The 25,431-nt window shown below is 33.6% G+C and overlaps 6 protein-coding genes across 7 annotated transcripts in view; 4 read left to right on the top strand and 2 right to left on the bottom strand.

The window, feature by feature from the left end:
• Positions 1-539: 539 nt before the first annotated feature.
• Positions 540-5,387, top strand: LOC119635961 (probable protein phosphatase CG10417). 2 transcript variants are annotated; one of them, XM_038031010.1, is made up of 5 exons: positions 540-1,321; positions 1,401-1,950; positions 2,021-2,449; positions 3,562-3,992; positions 4,344-5,387. In XM_038031010.1, the coding sequence occupies exons 1-5, from the start codon at positions 1,211-1,213 to the stop codon at positions 5,022-5,024; spliced, it is 2,202 nt and encodes a 733-aa protein (XP_037886938.1). In that variant the 5' UTR covers positions 540-1,210; the 3' UTR covers positions 5,025-5,387. The 2 variants fall into 2 exon arrangements, with proteins under 2 accessions (XP_037886938.1, XP_037886935.1); XM_038031007.1 differs by having other exon boundaries at positions 542-1,321; positions 2,015-2,449; positions 4,344-5,386.
• A 3,256-nt stretch (positions 5,388-8,643) lies between these two features.
• LOC119635875 (PHD finger protein 7-like) lies at positions 8,644-10,200 on the top strand. The gene has a single exon (XM_038030893.1). It carries the CDS (start codon positions 8,644-8,646, stop codon positions 10,198-10,200), a length of 1,557 nt encoding a protein of 518 aa, XP_037886821.1.
• Positions 10,201-12,769: 2,569 nt separating this feature from the next.
• LOC119635925 (BTB/POZ domain-containing adapter for CUL3-mediated RhoA degradation protein 3) lies at positions 12,770-14,556 on the top strand. The gene is made up of 3 exons (XM_038030964.1): positions 12,770-12,904; positions 13,205-13,652; positions 13,712-14,556. The coding sequence occupies exons 2-3, from the start codon at positions 13,304-13,306 to the stop codon at positions 14,464-14,466; spliced, it is 1,104 nt and encodes a 367-aa protein (XP_037886892.1). The 5' UTR covers positions 12,770-12,904; positions 13,205-13,303; the 3' UTR covers positions 14,467-14,556.
• Positions 14,557-14,946: 390 nt separating this feature from the next.
• On the top strand, positions 14,947-16,097 carry LOC119635930 (intraflagellar transport protein 20 homolog). Its single transcript, XM_038030968.1, has 2 exons — positions 14,947-15,908; positions 15,961-16,097. The coding sequence occupies exons 1-2, from the start codon at positions 15,630-15,632 to the stop codon at positions 16,075-16,077; spliced, it is 396 nt and encodes a 131-aa protein (XP_037886896.1). The 5' UTR covers positions 14,947-15,629; the 3' UTR covers positions 16,078-16,097.
• On the bottom strand, positions 16,011-17,232 carry LOC119635926 (INO80 complex subunit B). Its single transcript, XM_038030965.1, has 2 exons — positions 17,140-17,232; positions 16,011-17,083 (listed from the first exon to the last, which is right to left on the bottom strand). The coding sequence occupies exons 1-2, from the start codon at positions 17,153-17,155 to the stop codon at positions 16,104-16,106; spliced, it is 996 nt and encodes a 331-aa protein (XP_037886893.1). The 5' UTR covers positions 17,156-17,232; the 3' UTR covers positions 16,011-16,103.
• A 7,348-nt stretch (positions 17,233-24,580) lies between these two features.
• The window catches only part of LOC119635924 (oxidoreductase OpS5), a 134,901-nt gene continuing 134,050 nt past the window's right edge, over positions 24,581-25,431 (bottom strand). Inside the window, exon 9 of the mRNA XM_038030963.1 lies at positions 24,581-25,414. Coding sequence (XP_037886891.1) covers positions 25,266-25,414 — 149 coding nt within the window. The 3' untranslated portion in view covers positions 24,581-25,265. The remainder of the gene's footprint in view (positions 25,415-25,431) is intronic.

Here is a 25,431-nt window from a genome sequence, read left to right as displayed (position 1 = left end):
TTTAATTAAAATTAAGTTTTGAAAAACTTAAAACTTTGTTCACAAACCATACGATTTGCCAATTCTCACACAACCTTGAAAAACGTTGAGAAATTTTTCAGATAGAGCGGCTAGAGGGTGGTCGGCCTTTACTCCCTTTTCATATATGTGAAAAAACAGGGCTGTTAGTAAACAATGAAATTATGTGCTACCATACGGCATTCTCGGAATTTGCCAATTAGCCATGAACCGTCGTTTCTTTATCTTGGCTGCATGCATTAAATGTGAAGAAAGTCTGCGAAACGTGCCTCCTGCTCAGACGCTGCCTAGATGTGTAAAACTCGAACAACTTTATAGCGTCGTCACCTTTAATTGGTACAAAAGCAAATACAATAACGTAGTTCTTGTTTCTATCCTGTGTTACTTGCTGTTAATTTCACGTGCGCTTGAATATAATTTGCTTATGCAAACTTGTTGCAATAATACGGTAACTTTTATTGTCACTTTTCGTAATTTCTATTTTATTCAACGTTTCGCCGCCTGTCAAGAATATTCTGCCGCCGTTTTTATTTTCTTTTTTTTAATTTTTTGTAGACTGTGCAACACGAAGTGGTGATGGTGACGCCTGGACATAATTGTGATTAAAAAAAAGACTAAAATTAAGATTGCTAACAAAAATAAGTAAAAAATTAAGAAAAAATAAACAAATATATTAGAATGGAATGATATATTTACGTAAATTGATATAAAATTCAAGCAAAGTAGTTACTAAAACACTTTGATAATTAACAAGAAGAAGAAGAAGAAGAAAGCTGAAAGGAAAAGTAAAAATTATAAGAAGCAAGTAGGCATTGAAAGCAAAGAAGGCGTGGGGATACATTTGTAACACAAAGTGATTTCAAAACACTATAGCATTGCTTTTCTGCATATTTGCACACAACAACAAGCAGCAGCACGAAAAAACATTTAAAACTAAATATTAACTAAAACCACGTGAAATTAAAGAAATTCAAAGTGCTTAGCATTTTGCTTTCTTTAAGTAATTAAAAATAAATAAATAAATAAGTAAAGGAAAAAGTACAACAGTTTTGCATTATTAGCCATAATAACAGCAATTGTCCGTTGCATGCAGTATTGAAGTTTTATAATCGATTTTTAACCGGTCTCATATATATCGAAATAAAGCAATATCGAGCCAGACTTGAGTTATTTTCTAAAATTCTTAAACAAAATGGGAGCCTATCTCTCGCAACCGAAGACAGAAAAAGAATCCACAGATGAATCTAATGATTATCTGATGGTGGGAGCTTGTTCTATGCAAGGTTGGCGCAATAGCCAAGAGGTGAATAAGTGTATTTTGAAAAGCGATCGCCCAATACCAATTAATACAAAATAAAACTAATAAATTTTATGCTTTATAGGACGCTCACAATTCAATTTTAACTTATGATACAAATGCCTCGTTTTTTGCTGTGTATGATGGGCATGGCGGCGCCGAAGTTTCCACTTATTGCTCTGATAAATTTCCCGCCTTTTTGAAAACTTTAGCCACCTATCAAGAGGGCGCTTTCGAACAAGCTCTTAAAGATGCATTTTTGGGTTTTGATAAAACTTTATTGGATTCTGAAGTTATCGAATTACTAAAAATTATAGCGGGAGAGAAGAACTTTGGGCACAATGAAGACAGTGATACCAAGGAAGACGATGACGATGAGGATTTGGCTGAACTGCATGAAGAGGGTAATTTACCTTTGGATGAGGTTATGAAAAAGTATAAAGGTCATCCTTCAATGCCGGTTTTAAAGAAATTAAAGGAGAACTCTTCACCAAAACCACAATCACCGTATTTAAGAGGTCGTAGAGCAGCTGCTATTATAGCTGATGCTGCAAATAAAGCCGTTTTAGATCCAGATTCCAAACCTGAAGGCTCTTCTACGTCAAAAGCGGCTTTGGCAGCCGAACAGACAGAAGGTAACTAAGAAACGACTTTAAATTCCGTAAAAATGAGTATATTACCCCCTTTTTTTTTTTTAAGTACCAGGTCCCAGTTCTACCAAGTTTGGCATGGAAAACGATTCGAGCAATAGCAACAGTGCCGAGGCTGAAGCTAAAACGACATCGCCTCAATCGTCAGTGAAAGATAAAGTCGCCAACGGTAGCGTTACGTTGAAAACAAGAGTTAAGGAGAGCGAGCAGAATGGGAGCGTTTCCTCTTCAGAAACTAAGGCTGACGAAAACGATAAGCCCACGACAAGATCGGAAAAGGGAGCGAATGATAGGGCCATTTCTAATGAAGCAGACTGTGAACCTAAACAAAATGGTAACATTACCGATGGGGATGACAAGGAAGTATCAATTGAAAAGAGTGAGGCTAACGATACAGCCATTACCTCAACTAGCAAAGAAGTGAAAGAGAAGAAAAAGGTGATACCTGTGGATTCTTCTGAGGAAGAAGATGCTGATTTTGATGGTGATTATTAAACTAATAATTAGATTTTAATTACATTGAAAAATGAAAGTCTCATACCTGATTTGGATCCCTGTCAGTCTGATGTTCGACACCTAATAAGGTGGTTTCTATTTAATCTTTGATATTACACGAGTAAAAAAACTATAGTGAGGCAGGGCCTATCGTTAAATACCCTACGCTATTTCGTTTAATACAAGTACTCATATAACAACTCTTGCAAATAAGACTTTACAGGGCAAGCGAATAATTGCTAACTTTACATTGAACACAAGGAAACAAGACGGAGAGATAAGCTTAGAATGATTCTGAATCGATCGGTGTAATAAAAAGGGAGAATTACTATTCACTGCCTTAACCCTTTAACGCACATTGTTGCCTACACCCCAGATCTACATAATTTTAATTAATTTGTTCAAAAACTTTTACACAAAAAAAAAAAAGATAAAATTGGCAACAATGCGCATATAATTGTTAAAAAAAAGATGAGAGGTGTGAAGTTTTAAGAATACAACGTAGATGTATATTGGTATGCATGTATGTTAATCAATTCAATACAAATTATTTGGTAATTATGGATCCATCAATCCTCTTGCGATTTTTTAACAAATACTGATACATAAGTTTCGCGTGAATATTTTCTATGGAATATCAATTTTTTCATAATTCTAGGCTAACGGTATTTTCAGATCGTTTTTAAATAGGACCCGTTGGTGTCAAATAAGAGAACAAATAAATTTTTCCCCAATATTTTTGTAATGTGCCGATAGCTACTAATAAAGCAGAGAGACGGCCAAGTCTGAAGACTTCATAAGATGATCCAAAGTGTATATTTATAGTAGATATAAAAATTTATGCACCTAATCTTTTTATGCTCTACACCACTTATGGTACAATCGTATTGTTTACCGAAGCTTCCGTCTTCGGTCTAAAAATGGTTCAAATCGCAGCACTTTTGCAGCCATTTTCGAACGCTTTATTTTAAAAAGGCGGTATATGGATAACGGTAGGGCAATCCGTGATTTTTAACGTTGGGCCGCGCCCTCTATGTATTTCTACTTATTTTTCATATAACTTCCTTATTATGTACTCAAAATTGCTCATTAATTGAACAGCTCGCCAAGCTATGGAATACTCGTCTGATGACGAAAATGATGAAGAAGATTTAGGTGAAAATGATACGGAAGATTCTGAAGATGCTGGTTATGATGAAGAAGAAGAATCGGGCGAAGATGAAGATGAAGAAACCTTTTTGGCTAATGAGAATTTTTGCGCCAATATGATCGAAGAACCGGGCAAAGATAGCGGCTGCACTGCAGTAGTAAGCTTGTTAGTTGGACGCGATTTATATGTAGCCAATGCCGGTGACTCCCGTTGTGTAGTCTGTCGTAACGGCAAAGCAATCGAAATGAGTTTGGATCATAAGCCAGAAGATGACGAAGAATCAGCACGCATTATGAAGGCTGGTGGTACCGTTACCATCGATGGTCGTGTTAATGGAGGCCTTAATCTATCACGTGCAATAGGAGATCATGGCTATAAAATGGTAAGAACAAGAAAATTTACAATATTCGCAGCATAGTCTCGTAAAATTGATTAATTGAATTCTGTCTCTGCACAGTGGACCCTTCCTAACAAAGCAAAACAACAAGATTTTATATCACGTGTTGATAAGTGCATTGCATTTGCACATGTTTATACGTATATATATATATATATATATGTATATATATATATTTATTTATTTATTTATATGGATGTTTTTATACAATTAGAAAATTACGGTTAATTCGAGTGGTATTAAATGGCAGGCGATCAAAGATGGAATTAGTTTCACTCTTAATTACGAGAAATGTATTTTAAAACCATTAATCTTTTGTTTTTTGTTAATTTTTAGAATGCTAACTTGCCCGCTGAAGAGCAAATGATTTCGGCTTTGCCTGATGTCAAGAAATTAATCGTAACGCCCGAAGATGAGTTTATGGTTTTGGCTTGCGATGGCATTTGGAATTTCATGTCTAGTGAGGAAGTTGTAAATTTCGTGCGCTTGCGTATTAAGGATAAAAACAAAAAGATTTCGCAAATATGCGAAGAACTATTTGATGCTTGTTTGGCCCCAAATACCATGGGCGATGGAACTGGCTGCGATAATATGACGGCAGTTATCGTGCGTTTTAAACCGGCTCTATTGGAACTGCCCACTAAAATTAATGCGAATGAAACTGAAGATGTTTTACAAGCTCGTCAACAGCAGCAGCAGCAGCAACAACAAAAACAATCGGAAGCCGAGTCTACAGCAAAAAAAGTTCAAAAACGAGCAATAGCACTGACCACCAGCAATGACGACTGCTGCGAAGCGGAAAGCAAACGTATGAAGACTGATGATAACGACGATATTGATACCACCGCCGCCAGCAATAAAGACCGACAGTCTTCTTCTAACGTATCAGATGTTACCACCAATTCCAACTGCTCATCTTCTTCTGCTTCTTCGTCGTTAGAAGATAAAAAAGAGAATGAAATAGAGGATATCAGTGTGAATGAAGCGCAAGCAGTTTCAAATGCAAGCTCGACGTAAAAACTCAATTCATAAACATATATATAGAAAAAAGAACTATCCACGTATATATAATTTTAGTTTCTCGTTTCGTTATTACTGCTTCACTAGGATTACATGTAGACACACAAACACACATACACACACACTCAGAAATAAATCTTCATACACCTACACCTTTTTGTCCTCATGTTCAATTTTCACAGTAAACTTAAAATGTTTTTTTATTTTACTTTGTTTTTTTTTTTTAATTAATTACTTAAGCTAGAGCACGATTCGAAAGAAAATTGGAATGAAAGTCTCGCAAGAATGTGCTTGTTGGAGAAAATTTTTATATTCAGTTCATCCACTACGATTATACTTTTAATTTTAATCTGTCTTTTCTTTCTCCTTAAATATGTTAAAAAAATTTTATTCAAATTTAAAAAAAAAAAAAAAAAAAAATTTTAATATAAATTCCTTGTTACTTATTTTTCCTTTTTGTTTTTCAATTAAATGTGAAATGTACGACTATATAATAATAATTTAGCGGTAATACACAATCGATATATATATAAATACATAGACTTAAAATTCTTGACCTCTGGAATATGGTTAATATTATAAAATAGTAAATAATATACGTACATGAAATTATAAAACTCGTAAAATATTTTAATAAAACAATCGATTTCCAAATAAATGTCAGTTTTATTACGGTGATGTTACAATTTCCTTTGTCCCATGAACACCAAAATTTTCCAGTCGGCTTGATGGTTATCGTAGTACAAAAGTAAATGGAAGAAGCTGCGCGTAAATCTAAATATAAAAAAAAAAAAATTTTTCTCGCCAGCATCGATGCTACAAGTAAATCTAATCTCTGCAAAAAAATGCGAATTTAGCTAAATTTTACGAAAGGAAATGTATTGTAAAGCATTTAATTCTCCAATCGCCTATTCATCTTTTTTGCACATATAGCGAAATGAAGAATTTGAACTGGTAACACTGCTATGATACGGCAACAGATAAGAAAAAATATTGCGTTTACCGCGTAAACAAGTTTCTCTAACATTTGTTGCGTCCGTCTCCTATTAGTTGATCAGTCGTAGTCTTCGCCGCTCGCGCCAGTCCCAATTTTCGCGCGTGCCATAGGTATATCCTCTTCGCCTTAAGAATTTGTCGAACACTTTAGAGCTATCATCAATCTCTAAAGATTCAATTAAAAAAGCCAACATATAAATAGAGAGAGAGCCAACATAAAATATTAAAAAAATTAAATAAAACAAACGCATGAATCCCGGCCGATTGAATACTTTGAGAAGAAGTCTTTTATAATATATTTTTTGTGATTATTTTATCAGCAATATAAATGATGTCTTCTTCATTATTATTATAAGATCATACACGCAACGTAACGAACAAGCATACGTATTTGATAACTAAATTCCTAAAAACGAGAAAGCCACGTCTTCAAAATGTGATTACTATTTTCAGATATATATATACATATATATATTTTTCTGTATTATATATTTCAAGCGAGTAAGAGAATTATTTGCACAAATTGTAACCCTGAACTTCTACGTGACTTTGATATCCACATATAGGGTAGGTGATAAATAATTAATTCAAATATGTTGAGACATTTGAAACTTTCCGAGACGCTTCTAGCGGAAAATCATGTAAAATTTGTAATATTAAAAAGAACGATTAAACGGCGTTTCAAGTTACCTTCCATTGATGTCTACAAAATATAAAAAAGCTTCAGCAGACGCAGCAAAGCATCAATTTAAGCAATTTCGTTCAGTCGGATGTAATCCCTCCGACACGTCCCCTTTTCCATCCTGATTGACGCTTTCATATCAAATGAATTAATCTTTGCTATGTTTTTTTTGAATTCCCAATAGTAGGTCTCCAACTCGATTTGTCTCTTCGGCCTACTATTGCTATCGTTAAGTAATTGGAATGAAATGAGTACAAGCTAGAACGCGGGATTTTTAGGATACCAGTATCCGGGTTCTCCTTGCGTTGCCTGTAACTTTAACTCTGTATAATCGTCGTGGAGCTTTAATAAAAATAATGATGTCGCAAAAAATGCAAAAATGCAATGTGAATTAATTTATTTTCTATTTTACAAACTTGTATAAAACTAAAGTAATTCACCTAATTTTTTGCCATGCTCTTCTTATAATCTTATGTAGGAAGCATTTATTAAATAAAACACAACAAAAATATTTTTTTTGCGATATTTCTTTGCATTAGAATAAATAAATTTTCGACATCCATTCAACTTTCCCACAATAACAACTTTTTTAAACATACACATTAACAACTTGTCTAATATCTCTTTCCCCTTGGCCTCCAAATTCACTGAATTATTTATTAAATAAAAAGTATAGAAATGAAATGTAGTATGTATGCCCACATCCTATTATTCGAAAACTATAAAAACTTTATTTAAACATATAATTTAAACTGTATAAACAACGCATACATGGTTGCTTCAGATGTTAACATACGTTTTTGTGCCTATCTAGTGCAAGATGCATATGCAAATGTGTATTCTACTCTCGTACATACATTTGTGTTGTAAATATACGTCATATGGCAATACATGCACAAGAATAGAGAAAATGTTGGAAAAGATTTATTAAAATTCATAAAACTTTCATCAGATGGTGTTCACTATATTTATTTTACAATTAACGCACTTTGGACAAATAATAAATTTTTTTACATAAGAAATATGCAGAATAAGTTTCAGCATTTGTTCTTGTTTATTTTATGTGTAATAAGTAGAAAATATTATTTTTATTTTTGAAGACATGAGTGGTTATGCTGCAGTGTGGCCATATTGCTTGACCGTTAATTTCCATTTCTTTTGCACATAACCTTCGTGCAAGAACAGTAATAATAATATATTTGTGCATCTACTATACATTCTCCATTCTATATCACAAATGTTGTTAGTGCTGCCAATATGAAAATAACGCAAGTGTACAATAGCTACACGTTATATTACAAATTGGTGCATAAATTATAAATGAGATATGAAAAATTCGTTTACTCTTAAGAAATTTACTCAGAGAAATTTCACAAAAATTTACTCCAAGCAGCCCATTTCAACGAGACATCTTTCATCTACGCTTATCTGTGAAGTTCGTCTTTGGTAACTTTAACTAACACGCACTCAATCATTCATTTATTCACTTCTTTCCATATTCAATCTTTTATTCATTATTCACTCCCTCACTCGGTCACACATTCACTCATTAGTTCATTCATTTATTCAAAGAAAAGTATTTCCAAAAGTATTGCATTTCTCGGTCAAATAGTTGGAAAATAGTTGTGTATTAATGCTGATAATGCTCCTTCTGTGTGTTTCCATTTTGTGTGTCGAAAATATTGTGACAATCTCGTACATCACCTTTCTCTCTTGCACCCACCACAATCCTTCAGTGATGAGTGGAAAAACGGCGACCCTAAAAAGTCAAATTCGATCTAGAAGATATCTAAAAATTGAAGTTTTCAGTTATGATATGGATTAAGTTCCCTTAAGTAATTCTGGATTGTTTGTCAAATCGATTTGACGTTTACTTGCGCTTTAGAAAATTTCCGAAACTGATAGAAAGATATTATTTTTTAGTGATTTTGTTCCTAAATGGCTACCGACATGCAAGAGAATTTCTGTAATCTATGCAGGCAAACGTCTTGTATTGAGGGCGATGATGTAATACTCTTTGGGAAATGGTTAACCAAGCACGACTTGACGGTACATTATTACTGCTTGCTCCTGTCCACGTACTTGCCTCAAAAAGGCACTAGTGACACTGCCGGCCTATTGGGTTTCTTATTGCGTGATATACGTCGAGAAATAGTGGCTGCTGCCAAACGCATCTGCATATATTGTTCGAAATCCAATGCATCTATACATTGTAGGAGTTGTAAAGTGTGTTTCCATTTAATATGTGGAAACGCCAATCGATGTATATCTCATTTTATGGGAGACTTTCATTCGTATTGTGACTCTTGTTTTCCTTTAGACGATGTCCAGAAAGCTTTATCAATTTCGAAGCCTTTATCGAAGCAGACGCGTTGTTATATCTGCGCCCAATATATGTTCGCATATCATCCGAAAAATTGGCTTTATGCTCCCTGCTGTAAAAATGGATTCGTTCATAACTTGTGCATGCAGAAGTATGCACTGAACGCAGGTTACTATTTGAAATGTTTGTGGTGTAAAAGTGTAGAATTTCGGAATGCTGTGAAATTGCAAGGCATATTTGTGCCAGATTGTGAGGCCAGTTGGGAAACTGAGCCCAACGCTTACCAAGATCTTCGTATGCGGCATAAACGTTGTGATATGAAAAATTGCAATTGTCCAAGAGGACGTGATTATATTCAAAAACCAAAATGGTCATTAATTTTATGCAATCTCTGCGGCTCCTTTGGTGCACATAATCCAACATGTATACCCGGTTTCGAAGATTCGAAGAAAAAGGTGAACAAATTTACATGTGACACATGTTTTAAAGCTACAAAAGAAATACATAACGTTGGCAAGACCAAATATTGCCGTGGATCACAAGAGATGTTCGGGGAGCGATTAGACTTCTCTGAGAGCATATCCTCTATAGTTTGGGCATCCGCAAGCTCCAATCAACAGCCTAATAGAGATGGGGATAACAATGCATACGTGGACAAAAGAGGAGATTGCCAAGGATTAGAAGAGACTTTGGACTTCCCTGAGAACACATCCTCTGTAGTTTGGGCATCCGCGAGCTTCAATCAACCCCTTAATAGAGATATGGATTATAACCTCCACGTAGACGAGGCGAGAGATTGTCATGGACCACAAGAGATGTTATGGGAAAGATTAGACTTCCCTGAGAGCTTATCCTCCTCTGCGGTTTTGGCAACCACAAGCCCCCATCAATTGCTCGATTCGATCAATGATGAGATTATCGAGCGAAACTTGAATGAGTTTCCAACAGATGAAAATTTCGTGAAACTGGAAATGTACGAATTCACCAAAAGTCTGTGCTGTTTGGACAAAGTTACAGTTAAACTTAAACCTAGCGATCCACGTTTTGCTGGTAAAACTGCGGAAGACATAAAACGCAGTAGCGACTTAATTACTGCAGACGATATAAGTGAACGCTTAGGTGATCTGAGTATCTTGGAGCAATTTGATGAAATTATTGATCAAAATTTATAGTGAAAATATGTAACTCTTCAGTAAATTTATTTTGACTCGAAACTAAGCTCGCTACCTGTACTGCCTAAATTAGAACTGAGAGCAAATTTTATATATGAAACTCAAGATAGAAGAGCTCCGCAAAATAGGAAACCATCTATTTTTTTTTAGTTTCGGACTGATCTTGTTTGGGACCTTGTGTCAATGGGATCAGAAATCAAAAAAGCTCTCAAGATCTATTGTACAAATGAGATCAATGCTATCTCATTGACTTTTGATATTTCAATTACTTTAACAGAATAGAGTGAATACACACCTCAACGCGGAAATATTATAGACTCATCTTTAACCCCAACTAGCATTTCTCATACATCCAGTTGCAGCGGACTTTCTCTTTCTTTTCTTTTTTTTTGATTGTAAAACGTATGCAAATCCAGTTGACAAAAAGAGAATGTTGCGTGAAGTTGTAGCAGATTTTATGTCGATCCGGTTACCAATCCGTACGAAACTCTCTAATAGGTCTTTCTTTCTTTCTTTCAGTTCTCACGACCTCTTAGGCAGCTGTGATGTAATCTTTGGCGGTGCCCGTTCAGATGATACAAAAAAGCTCGGTGCTTTCGAGCGACGATATCTTGTCTCCTTAGATATCTTGTTTGGAGAATATATCTTTCTTATACCATACACCCTACACACCCGGAGTACGAGGGATATTAAGTTTGTGCGGACGTAACAGCCAGAATGGCTTAAAATAGATGCACCTTTTATTAAGCCGAACAATTCAGAATCATTTTATGTATCAATCTAAGCTTCTCTGTCCATCTGATGTTTGTTCACATATTTTTGTGTTCAACCTATAGGACGAAATTTTTAAAATATTTTGATGGCACTTGGTACGCTGACTTGTTTTGTCCCAAAAATGATTCGGATCGGCATACTTCTTCAACTACTCTTCATAAAAAATTTGATAGTTTGAAAAGATTGCATTTTCACAATATCTCAGCAAAAACCGCCGAGTAACAGTCTTTCCACATTCTAAATTAGTATCAAAAATTGGGCTCGCCAGGGACAACTTTGTGAAACCCGCTTAAGTAGCTGTTCCTACCAAAGCTGAATCTTTATATGATCCAAAGAATAATTTTTAGTACTTGATGGTGGAAGTTAGTTCCTAAGAGTAAATTGACATAGAAATCAACCCCACCGAATACATAGAGCTACTTTTTGGATACCACCGTGTATAAAGATCCGTCCAATGTACGGGCTTTCATGGAAAGTGTACCTTTGCACGAAAATAATGCCTAACTTTGTGTGTTATCACCAAAACGAGTGAATTGCTGTGCTTGGCGCATTGGTGTAGGATATCTAATTGTCGGCCTTGCACGACTATAATGCTCTTATTTATTTTTGTACTGTATTACTTTTAAATTAAGAAAATTATTGTGCAAAGAATACGTACCGGGGGGCCAAGCTTGTCAAATAAATAGGCAACTTGCCATACGCTATGTCTCATGTTTGACGTAAGAAAATGCATAAAATTATATTATGTTAAATAATGATAAATGTCTCATAATAAACCTATTTTTCAATTGTTAAAAATTTCTTCATACTCCTATAGAAAATTTTCGGTGAAATACAATGAAATTCAGAATTTCTTAATGGGACGTGAGGTATAGAAAAAACTGACACGAAACCAATTACATTTGCCATTACATACCTGTGCACTTGGTGCGCTTATTTGTACATAGCATATATGCATTTAAAAACACAGAGTTGTCCTTGTTTTGTAAATATTTAATACAGTGTGACGTTATATCGAGAAATTTTTAACAGAATTTTCCTCATACAAATAAGAAAAATGAAAGAGTAAACAGTTAATGCGTTGACAATACAGCCTCACTTCCATCGAAATTCCTGAGAAGTCTGCAATTTTGCAAATTAGCTTAGTATTTAGTCTCTTTGGTGGAGTTTACTACCATAATAATGATGTCCACAAATTTTTTCTGATTAAGAAAATATCAAAAATTTAAGCTATCGTTTCACAATTAAAGAAAGACAGAAAAGAGTGATAAGACGGACAGTAAATTAGGGAAAACCTCAAAACCATACGACAATAAAAAATATATGATAGGCGTTTATGTCAAATAAAAGAAGAATTAAAGCAAATTAAAAGTTATCTCTGCATAAAAAGAGAAAAATTGGATAACAACAAGATTATATTTTTTATGAAACTTTTGCTTCAATTTACTAATAGGAACTAAAAAGCACCAAAATTGCTACACTAGAAGCGGTGGGTGCAGTGGGCGGAAGTAACGCCAATAGCACTGCGACTGCTACTGTGTCTAACGTATTGGCTAATGTTGATCATTACTGGTATACATGGTATACATATAGTATACTTTTCGGTCGTATGGTATACTTTAGATTACAGCAAATTATACCCAACAAACATTTGTGTTTTTATTTATTGCTTTGGGGATATTCTCTGGCATTAGAAAGGTTTTTTGTTTTACGCGATATTGGCAATTCCTTTAAGGCGAACAAAAGCAGGAAGAAGCAAGCAAGGGAGACGATTTTCATAAACTTTGCTACTGACTAGCTTAATTTTCTTTTCTGTTTAATTTCGTAATTAATTTTTAACTAATTAATGGAATTTTACAAACAATATTAAAAGCAAAAAAAGTTGAAAACTAAGCTCAACAAACTGAAGAATAACTGCAAGAAAATTTAGGTAAACGCCATCAAGAAAGAAACTTTCCGTGTGTGGTATTGGTTAAAAAAAAAAAGAAAAAAGAAAATGAGAAATGTAATCAATTTTATTGACAAAATTCTAAGGAGGAATAGATTCTTAGCTTAGTGAATCATTCACCGATTTTCATCTCTAACGTGTTCATTGCTTATTACCGCATAAACAATAATTGTAATAATAACTTCGTGCTTGTGCGGTGCATATTTTATAATTTTTTCTTTTTCAATTAAATTATATTAAATTAATCATATCTTTGTTTCGTCTTTCTTTTCCATGCAACAGAAAAGCAAAAGAATTTCCCATAGTTTCCTTTCAATTAATAAATATTCGACTGATTCAACTGATATTACTTAGTGTGTGCAAGTGCGTGCGTGTGCGACTATGCACCCGATAGTATCACATAGTCTAAATTCGCTGGATCGGTTTACAAAAGCTTCTACATCTAGCAAGGATTCATCATTAATAAATAACAGTTTGGTTGCTGTTAGTCGTACGTTGGAAGGAAAATTACAAATTACTTCTAACTCTTACGAACAACTGGTGTTATTACCGGCTTCAAAAATGTCAGGCGATCAAAAAACTTTGATAAAGGGCCACAGTTCTCAATATGTAAAATTGAACGTTGGTGGTTGCTTGTATTACACGACTATAGGAACATTAACTAAGCATAATGAAACCATGCTAAGTGCAATGTTCAGTGGACGCATGGAGGTACTGACCGACGCGGAAGGTAATATCATTCTGAATGCATTTAAAGAAAATTCTTAATTCCGCTCTTATTATATATAGGATGGATATTGATTGATCGTTGCGGCCAACATTTTGGCACCATTTTGAATTATTTGCGTGACGGTACAGTACCGTTGCCCGAGTCCCATAAAGAAATCGCTGAACTTTTGGCAGAAGCTAAATACTATTGTATTACAGAATTGGCAATGTCGTGTGAAAGAGCCTTGTTAGCTCATCAAGAACCAAAACCCATATGCCGTATACCTTTAATAACTTCGCAAAAGGAAGAGCAAATGTTAATCAGTTCTTCTTCGAAGCCTGCTGTTATTTTGGTGGTACAGCGTCAGAATAATAAATACTCGTACACCAATAATTCCGACGATAATTTGCTCAAAAACATAGAACTTTTTGACAAACTTTCCCTGCGTTTCAATGAACGCATTCTTTTCATTAAGGACGTTATAGGTCCAAGTGAGATATGTTGCTGGTCTTTCTACGGTCACGGTAAAAAAGTTGCAGAAGTATGCTGCACATCGATTGTATATGCTACCGATCGTAAGCACACAAAAGTGGAATTTCCGGAGGCGCGTATCTACGAGGAGACTTTACAAGTACTATTATACGAGAATCGTAATGCTCCAGACCAAGAACTTTTGCAAGCTACCTCATCCGTACGTAATCCATCTGGTGGAGGTTCATCATCGGGTGCTTCTTGTGCTGGATCGGGTGGCATGCATCAATATACCAGCGATGAAGAAGAAGAACGCAGCGGTTTGGCGCGCTTGCGCTCAAACAAACGCAATAATCCCACATGATTTTCACGAACTTATCATGTACTACCATAGCTATGGCGCGGCGGCGGCAGTAGCAACAGCGGCTGGGGTAGTACCTGAAACCTAAGCGAAGACAAGATATATTTAGGATTCTGTCGCTTTATAAAGGGTTTCTTAATAGCTTTCTTTCTTTTGATGATTGCTCTGATAAAGGTTCGGTGGAAGCATAATCAGAAGAAAAAATGCTTTTAAAATTGTTAAGTGTTCATCTTAATGTCTAAAAAAAGAAAATTTACGAAAGATTAATTTCCAATCTTCCAGTGCCCCTCTGCCTCATTTTTATTTTCAATTAAATAATTTTTACTTATTCTTGTTCAATCTACTAAATGAATACAAAAAATCATTCAATAAAACAAAAAAAACTCAAATATTGTTAGAAGAAATAAAAAAGCATGTAGAAAATTTTGAATTATATATATTTATATACGCGACTCCTATAGAGCTATCATTCCGTAATGAGGGCCAATTTAAGGGATGAAAGTGCACCTTTGGCCGACGTTGTGTTATTTTAGTTGTCTGTCTCTCGTGACTACCAATTCAAAAATTTGTCTAAAATATTCTTCTTCAGACTAAATCCAAAAGCTAACAAAATCAGTCTATCACAAAACTATTAACAAGTTTTCGAGGACTCAATTTAAGCGGAGTACGACCTCTTTCTGGCAACACTTAGTAGCATGCAAAAGCAAGTTTTATATTCCATAGCTTATTTATAAGGTTATGCCTTTAATTAATTAATTTTGGGGTAGATCTTAAGCCAACGTAGGTAATTTTCGAACTCAATTCGAAATTTTTAGTAAAAAAAGATTTAAAGCATGAAAACGCTGTAAATAACTATTTGTGGCTGCGATCTAAGAAAAGAAGAGAATGAACGGAAGATTCTTGTTTCTGAAAGTTGTAAGTCTAGGATTTTGAATTTGGGAACAAAAAACTTACGACAAGCTTATCTACTAAGATCGTAACCGAGATTTAAAAATGACGGCAAGACAGACATGGTCATATATACTACCTTACCTTTCCGATGAGTATTTCTATGTATTGCAAAGAGTAAATCTAATGCATTACCTGTCGCAGCCAAGTAACCACGGCAACGACACCCAAAGTCGAACGGCAAACATAGAAAATTTTTTCTTTAAATTTAAAGAGCTATGGCCGAGGAACTGCAAAAAGCGGGTTTATTTATTGATGACATTTATAGGCTACGAGTTCAAGATCCTCGTATAGCCAATGAGACGAATGAGTTGCGCGAAGAATGTTTGGAATACGCTAATAAGTTGCAAGAATTTAAAAGTCTGGCCGAAGAGTTCCATAAGTTACTTTATAATTATGGTAAAGATGTAGAAAAGGAAAAATTAAGAGCCATAGCCACGCAAAACCAATTGAAGACTATGGCCAAGCAACGCCTAGCGGAGCAGCAAATGTATCAGGTAAAGTTTGAGATTAAATATCAAAATTTGTTTAATGTCATTACTTTCCCAGAGCAAAATCCATGAGAAAAATCTGGAATTGGAACGCTTAAAAAGTGAATATCAATACTTGCAACGCATTGAATCGGAGCAGCAAGAAGTCATCAATTGCTTCCTAATGAATCAATAAATCGTTTTTCAACAAAATTTAAGAGTTTAACACATAATATCTTTAAGTGATAAAACATTTTTACGATAACATGCATAACTGCATAAAGGCAGATTCGTTTTAGAGCAATTGTAAACCTTGGGTTTTCCGCAGCCAACAATGGCACATAATTTTTTTGCTGGTGGATCTTTGTAAATTTTTCTTTGTAAAGGATATTCTACACCTGCAGGCATTTGTATAACGGCTCCTTCTAAAGTGTTGCGATATCTTATCATTGGTTGATTACTTTTTGTGGATTTAGGTTTATTGGATGTTCTTTGTTTACTTTCTTGCTTTTTCAATAGACGCTCCATTGTTTTCTTTTTATCCTTTTCACGCTTCTCATCGGCCAATTGCTTACGTTTCTGCGATTTTAACTGAGCTTTTTGTATTTCTTCGGCAGTTTGAGGTTTTTCTTTTTCTTTGTAACCAATAGGTAGAGCTACCAGAGATTCCGCAAATCCAGCCGTAGCCTCGTTATCATTGTTACGATCGTATATAGCCCGTTGACGCGCTGTCATTAATTTAGGATCTTTGATTTTTTTTAACTCAACATCTTCGACTTCTTCCAATTTGCCTGCTTCTATGGCCGTTAACCAACGTTCTTCTTCGCTTGATGTGCCACTGTCACGACGTTTTCGGGGCTTCTTAATATTAATATTAGGATGAGGAGTCTGAATATTTTCTCTTTTATTAACTGATTTCTTAGAACTGCAAGGTTTTTCATTTTTATTCTGTAATGCTCCGCCATTGGAGCTGGTAGAGGCTGAGATATCTGTTGTTAATGTTACTTTCTCCTCCTCTTCGGCTTCGATATGAACGTTTTCGTCGTCGTTAAATGAACTATGAAGACTCGAAGCGGCAGCATCCTTGTTGTGGCTGTCATCCTCTTCATCAACTTCAAAACTATCATCCGTAGCGGGTGTTTTAATTTTATTTTTATTAATAGGTTTATGATTTTTCGATTTTTTTTTAGCCATCACAATATCTGCAAATTATTGGACCCTTAATCAGAACATAACTATATTTTTTAAAATGTATTACCATCATTTTTAGGCATTTTGTTTATTATTCTTAATTTCTGTAAATATCAGCCGTGTTCTTTTATAATTAAATATGGACAGTATTGTCAGCAGAGAATTATAATCAAATTACTTACCATTCGATAAAAAAACTACGAGAAAACAAAGACGGAGCTTACTTTATTAAATAATTATTTATTAAAAATATCCTAAAGAATTTTTTAGAAAATTTATTTATTTTTTTTCACTCTGGAACTATAAATTTAAAAAATTTCCTAAAATAAACTAAAATACTTGTCCTCTTCTGCTCCTTAAAAAATCTATGATATATTTTTCATATATCGGTAAATTTGTTTAACTAACTTGTATTATTATATTATGGGCGGCATGAAATTACCACATTTCGGAAAGTTAACTGGAACTGGTGGCCAATCATATTTATTTCCTACTTGAAATATTAAATTCATGCCGATAACAATGTGGTACTGAAAGTGGCAATGAAACAGCCAAGCACCGGGGTTATCAGCTCGAAAACGCAATACGGTGTAACCATTATTTGGTACGGCAATCGTGTCGCGTAATGATGGAGTTATATAATGTCGCTCAAGCAAACCTCGACGATCTAAGTCCATAGCCAATTTTAAATTCATACGAGTATTATTTTCTTCTAAAGCTCGTCCCATACCGATTACGTAGAATGGAGATCCATGCAAATGAAACGGATGACTTATATTGATTTGTTGCACTTCATCGATTAATACTACTTCTATAATCGCATTCAGTGGTAAATCGATTTTATGAACGCATTCACAATTTTCACCGCAATTAGCCGGACGGTTATCGCCATTGCAGAAAACGCTTTCTGGTATGTCATCGTATTGTGAAAGTATTGGTGATGGCGGCGAGATATACGATATTTCGTCGATCAGCGAAATTAAATGATCAGCATCTGAAGCAACTGACATAAAAATAAATTTGATATATATATGTATATATATATATAAAATAAGTTTCTTCATAGATTCGATCTTCTGTCATAGATAGATTTTTGTTGTTGCAAACTTATTTACTAACTTAATCAATATCCTTGTTACCTAACATATGTACACATATTTATATAATGAGGCAGCTTTCTAAAAAAACCAAGCTTTGTGTTAAAGAATGTAGAAGATCGACTGTCTCCTTTTGAAGAATATTTACTTCCTAAATACAAAAACTTATCAAGAAAAATTTTGTTTGGAAGTGATTCCAAATTCAGTGAATCTTTAGTGAGGTTTCCATACCAATATGGTGATAACTTGGATACATTCGAAAAAAATTGTTGTTTGGATGCATTACCCTAAAATTTTGTTTAGATTTCGAAATGTAACAAAATGTAAAAAGCAATTGTTTATCTACATTATTTTTACATATTTATATACACTGTTCTTTTTTTTTACCGAAATGAATTTAAATGGCGATCATTAATAACATGCAGCGATATTTAAAACGAATATATTTGTCTGAACAGAATAGTTTAACTAACTCTTTACTCGAAAACCATTTAACTATTTGAATCTATTGAAAACAAGTAACAACATTATGATTCGGCAAGCCGATAATTAGATACACTACACCACTTGGCTTAATATAGTTATGCATTCGTTTTGGTAATAATACACCAAATATTTTACATTATTTTGCTGGCGGGACATACTTTTTACGAAAGCCTGCTTATTGGAAACATCGCATGGTGTGATCCAATTTAGCGACGTTAATTTAGATCCTAAAAATGTTATTATTTTTCAGTTTCCGTCATGAAAAACTGGAAATTAAGCTTTTGCTTGTGTCAAAGCAGTATGCCGTATTACATCAAAAGGCTTCAAATATTGCGGCCTTAGGTTTAGGTGAACACAAATATATATGGACAGTCATCAGAAGGAAAAACGGACAGATAGGCTTAGATCGATTCAAAAAATGGTAACAAAACCTGTGGGTATCACAAATCCTTCTGAATGTTACATACATCCTGCACTACAAGTGATGTGGTCTATAAAAATGAGGTGAGCACAATGGACCTTTCGTTTCGGGTTAGACTAACCTGCATAACGTAATTAAACGTTTTGATTAATATTAATTGCGAAAAGAATATGCAAAATCATATACAATTTTTTCTCATTAAAGATTTTCCAATGCTTTAATTTAATTTAATCTTGCTCAAATAAAATCGTTTACAAAATGAATGAAAAGCAAAACGTAAGAGAGTTTTGCATGGGAACAAAACTAAATGAAACACTTATTATTGTCTTACTGTCTGTGCTCTGTTGTGTCTCTGGTGGCATTATTCTCATTACCGTTACTTGAATATCGTCAATTGTAGACTTAAGAAAGTGTCTGTTTTTACAAAAACTCAAGCGTACAATATATTTTTATAACTTAAATTAATTCTAATAAACTTGTGGAATAAAAAGTAAAACTCTTTTTTTTATTTAATAAAAAGATAAATAAGTTTTGAAAACAATAACAAAGAAGAGGAAAACAAAAAACTTAATAATAAGGAAAAATATCACTATGTAGTTATGCTTTATGTATAATTTTTCATTCAATTGACATTTTTATCTGTTTGTTTAAATATTTAACTAAATGTCTTACAAGTGTAGTGTTAGAATAAACATGAATATAACGGCAAGATGATAGTTACGAGTTATGCGTATTTAAAAATTCTTTTGGTAAGAGCTGGCATATAATGAATTATGATATTTACAAAAAGAGAAAAAAAGCCTTAACTACATACATACAAATTATTTAACAATAGATTTCGACTGAGAAGGACACATCTCTCGTTTTTTCTTCCTCTCTCTCTCTCTCTCTCTCTCATATCCTTAGTTTCGTTTTGGTTTTTCAGAGAGAGATTTAGGGATATATTGTTACAGGAGGTTTGTGATCACCACACGTCGGAAATTTATCCGGAACGGGTGGCAAGTCAGCTTGACTGCCTATCTGAAATACTAAATTCATACCGATAACAATGTGAAAGAGAAAATGACAATGGAATAACCAATAACCCGGATTGTCGGCTCGAAAACGCAGCACTACGTAACCATTGTTTGGTACAGCGACAGTATCCTTAAAAGGTGGCTTGGTAAAATCGCGTTCTAGCATACCCATACGATCCAATTCCAAAGTATGTTTCAAATTGATTTTCTTAATTGTTTTATCTGGGGAACGACCCAAACCCACTACATAAAAGACGGTACCATGCAAATGAAATGGATGACTGAGATTGACTTGTTGCACTTCGTCGACGAGAACCACCTCAACCACTGCACCCAACGGTATATCGACTTTATGGACGCATTGGCAATTAGGTTCACAATTGGCTGGACGATTATCGCCGTTACAAAAATACTCTGGCGGTATGTCATGTATTTGCGAGAGCATTGGCGACGGCGGTGATATATATGAAATTTCATCAATAAGCGATAATAAATGATCTCCGCTGGGAGCCACTAAAAATTTTTAATATTTACATTCGGTTTCGTAAAAGCAAAAAGGAAAAAAGAGAAAAACGCTGTCGTTTATTGACGGTTGTTGTTTGTTTTTTAATATTAGAAATGTGTATGTAAAGAAAATGAACAAGAAGAAGCAAAAAAAGAAGAAGAAGAAGAGGATCATGATTGCGAAATATTCGACGGTTTTCGTTGTTTCTTTTGCAATCGTTGCTACTTTCTTCTAATGTTAGTTATTAAAAACAAAAGAAACATAAGAGAAGAATGAAATCAGAGAGTACTGCTTGTTCCGTTCGCCTTACTTACCCAGATAGCGATTATAAGTGTTTGCTATGAACAAATTACGCGGTTCGTAAACATGAAAACGGAAAGGTAAAAAGATTTTTACATCTGGCCTTTCGATCAGAACGCTCTTATCCACCGCTTTGGCATTCTTTAAATGCGATACGCATATGGCGTCGTTACGTTTACGATCACAAACAGCATCGAGTGGGTTTAAAACCTAAAAATTATAAACAAAAAGAGAAAAAAAGAGAAAACAAAACAAATATGCTAATGAGACTATTAATAAGAATATTTCGTGGTGCATGAAGCTAGATGAAATTGTCCCTTTGCTCGATTTAAAGGTACAAGGTAAGTTATACATATACATATTACGGAATTTACTTACCATTGTTGCCTTATTTGAGACTAAATATATTTTGGAGACTTATTTTTACAATTTATACTAACCCTTAGCACTCTTAATTAGAGGGAATCATATTAACTTAAATGAAAAGTTGCATTACAGGCAAAAATTTTTGTCCGACTTAAGATTCTCGAAGCGATTTGCATTTTATTTTCTTTCTTTTATACCCTACACCACGTGTACTAACTATCCGCAGACTTGTAATAAAAATTTAAGAGAGTTTTTTTTTAAACAAAAAATACCTTTGAGCAATTGTGAACATTTTGAATTTGTTAATTAATTAAAATTAAGTTTATTTTCAAACTTTCAAATAGCGGTAGAAGAAAATTAAAAACCTTTGTTTGACGAATAAGAGTAGAAAAAGGAAGAGAAAATCCCCCGAAGATTCATAGATCGAATAAATGTCAAATAAAATTCATTAATGTAAATTTAAGTGAGTTGAAGATCGAGTCGATTGCAATATGGATGGAAAGATGCTGGAGCGCCCTTAAGATTGACTATATATTGAGTAACATGGTTCTCTTTAACCCATACTTTCTGTTATTTTATTTCCCCCAAAGAAGGTGGATTCCGTTTTTTTTTTTTATTCTCTCAAGTGAAGTTTGCACAATTGATGAAAGACAAAGAAACCCATGGCCGAAAACAAGTGTCCCGGCAAAATTGTACGTAGAAAGATAGTTAAAAGCCTATCAAAACTAAGTTAAAACGTTGCTCACGGCCGATTTTTATTTAACGTATACCACTTCGTTTGACGCCCCACATTCATTATATTTTGCCATGAAATACCAAAAATTGAATCTTGCTTTTATATAAAGCTTACTTTTGAGGAGCCAAATAATACGATAGAATCCATTTTATGGATCAGGATACGTCATTTCCTGTTAGACAGACGGGAAGATAAACGGACGGGCAGATGGACAGACGGACTTAAATCGCTTCAGAGAATGTTTCTAAAAAAATTAAAGTTCCTCTCAGGTTTTGCCGGGTCTTGTGCACGTTCAAGGACAGTTAATAAGCGCTTGTACTAGGAACGATATGGGCTACAGTCAGGAGATAATTGGCATCAAATATAACCCTTGAAAATATTTTAATCATGATGAAGAGTGAAGTTATGATTTTCACTTATAATTCTTATATGGATTTCATTTCTTCATATCCCATAAATGAAAAAGAGTGATTGATAGTACATCTCCGCTAAGAATAAGCAGTGTATTATATTATAGAGGAGAACATTACATAACATAACAAACAAAACTTGTGCTAAAAATGTTTATACAAAAGTGCTTATTACTTATGCGATTTATATACAGGCGTTTTATTTATTTATTTGTTTTTCTATTTTTTTTTTTTACATAAATGTGTAGTGGAAAAAATCCTTGGATATAAATAAGGTTTGGTTTTTTTTTTTTTTTTATTATTTTATTTTCATTTAAATTATTTTACAATTAATTAATAATATGGAAGAAGGCAATAAAGTAAAATTTGTAAACTTTAGTAATTTACATAAATTTACAACAAAGATGGATAGAAAAGCTTACCGAAAACGTTTAAAGTCTAAAAAAAAAAAAAAAAAAAAAAAACAGAGTGGATAAGAGAATAAAATATAAAAACATCTGTGCTAAGGAGAATTGCAGGAAAATAGGGAACTGTTATGTATACAAAAAAAAAAAAAAAAAAAAAAAACGAAAAAAACCTTTTTTTTTTTTTTATTTGCAGAGTATGTATGTACATAATGTAGATAATAAAACAAAATACAAAACTATTGCGCAGTTCTTTCTTTTTATAATAATATATATATAAAAAAAATTAAAATTAAAATTATATAAAACATATATAAATATGAAAAGAAAAGATAGGAAAAAATTACAGGAGTATTATAGTTTAAAAAAAAATAAAAACAAAAAGAGGGGAACATTATACAAACAATATTTATATTAACATCATATAAAATTAAATTTTCAATAATTTACAAAACAAAACTAGATTTGAAACGGAATTAAAAGCCTTGAAGATAAATTTAAAAATAAAGGCGGAATTGTATGTTATAAACAATTAACTACTGTCGGTGTATATATATATATATATGTGCTAATAGTAGTAGTGTCCATTTGTATGTAAAGTTTTATTGAAAAAAAAAAAAAAAACAAACAAGTAATTGATAATTATATGACTTGCTGTGCATACAAGTAATTGAAAGTCTCAAAAGTATGCTCTTTAAGTTCGGCACCGGTTTAAATAACTTTAACTTTCTATTGTATACACTACAGACAATGTGAGAGAAGCGACAGAGAAGAAACATGGAAACATTTAAGCTAAGAAAGCTTTCCTTTGTAAAGCTTCTAAAGCTTCTTAATTAACAAAACTTTGAAAATGATAAAATTTTGTAAGTTCAAGTAGTCTTTGAACAACATATCTGACATTGGTTTCTCATTCTCAAACTATCCATGATATGTCATAAATGAGAGGATGAGTTTTTTTTTTTTCTCTTAGATACCCATCACCGAAGAACGAAGGGATATATTCATTAAGTCAAAACGTTTGCTGCGATCAGAAAGAAGCTTCACAGATTTTGTTCTTAATCAGCTTCAAATTTTGAATTGATTTAAGCAGGTCTATCTGTCCGCCTGTCCGTCTATGTACTACTTTCTGGCTAAAAAAATAAAGCTATCGACTTTAGACTTGGCAGAAATATAGGAACCTTTCGCACGCAGGTTCCATGATGTACCAGATGGATCGAACGATAAGCCTACACTACCACATAAACTGAGAACACCTTTGTTTTCCAAAATGAAAAAAATGATTTTTTTTTTTTTTTGGTAATTACTCAAAAACTACAGAAGATAAACTTGGAAAATGGAAAAAATCGGCAACGACTACAATATTAAATTGTCTCGAAATTTCACTTTTCTGTCCAGAAATCCAGAATCAAACTTTAAAAATCCCATAAAGCATACATATTCTTGACTAGTGTCAAATCCATAAGGTACCTTAACATGTCCTGCTGCTCGTATACCTGTCTGTGTATCTGATCAACCGTATAGTTTTTATGGTAAACGTATGCACTTTGAAAAAATTAAGATAAGGTCCATGAGTTTGCAAAAGAATTTGAAAATGACGTCTGCAGATACATGATATTAATTTCCATATTTATTTAAGGAAAAAGTCAGTTGTGCACAGGGAGTAGGGGAATTCAGTTTTCTTCCTAGCTTTTTTTCTGTTCTTTTGTAGTTAGTTTTTAGTTTTTTAATAAAACGGTGATGGGTATAAGTGATTCGATCGTAACCGAATATAATTTTCTTATTTGTTTTCTTTTTCCGTTTGAAAAGATATTGAATATTTTTTTCTTTTATTTTATATTCACTTACAAATCGGGTGAAGGACAAAATCTTTTCTTGGTGTAAATATATTATGTTCCTCTCTGTTTCCGTTTTTCTTATCTAAAGCGCATTTTGCTTTCATTTCGTTTATTGTACACATTTAGGGAGTTTTTGTAAATTACAATAAAAGCTTTAAACTTTTCGTAAAGCTTTATTTAAGAATAAAATACAGAACATGAAAAGAGAAGGGAGAGAAGCACAAGTCAAGAGGTCTTTTGCTTGCTAAACATTGAAAACCTTTTCTTAGTCTCCGAGCAGAGTAATGAATTTTTTCTTTTGTTTGATCTTCACTTTTTTCGCATTTTTGCCCGTTAACTTCATTTTTTCTAAAATTTTGCTCTCCGGCTTTTTCTGTCATTTATATTTTTCTCTTCTATTAAAGATTTAAAGGGAAATGTTCCTAAAAAACCATTAACACCTATTAATTATTTCAAGTAGGATTGGGTTGTAAGAGAAAGACAGAGATAGTGAAAAAGAGATAGTGAAAAAAAGAGAGAGAGATAGATAGATAGATAGAGAGAGAGAGAGAGAGAGCTAGAGCAAGAGCAAAAGAAAGTGAGCGTGAGAAGGAAGGAATTAGAGAGAATAGTTAAAGTTAATTAATTGGTATAGGCGGTGTATGATCACCGCATGTAGGGAAACCGGGAGGAACAGGCGGCATGTCAGCGTTTGTACCCACTTGTAATATTAAATTCATACCAATAACAATGTGGAACAAAAAGTGACAATGGAATAACCAAAAGCCTGTAAAAGAAGATAGA

This window comes from Glossina fuscipes, unplaced genomic scaffold (genome assembly GCF_014805625.2).
Source record: "Glossina fuscipes isolate IAEA_lab_2018 unplaced genomic scaffold, Yale_Gfus_2 27, whole genome shotgun sequence".
In the NCBI taxonomy this organism is placed as follows: Eukaryota; Metazoa; Arthropoda; class Insecta; order Diptera; family Glossinidae; genus Glossina; species Glossina fuscipes.
The sequence above is the reverse complement of the archived record's forward strand: the minus strand, read 5'-3'. Positions and strand labels throughout refer to the sequence as shown.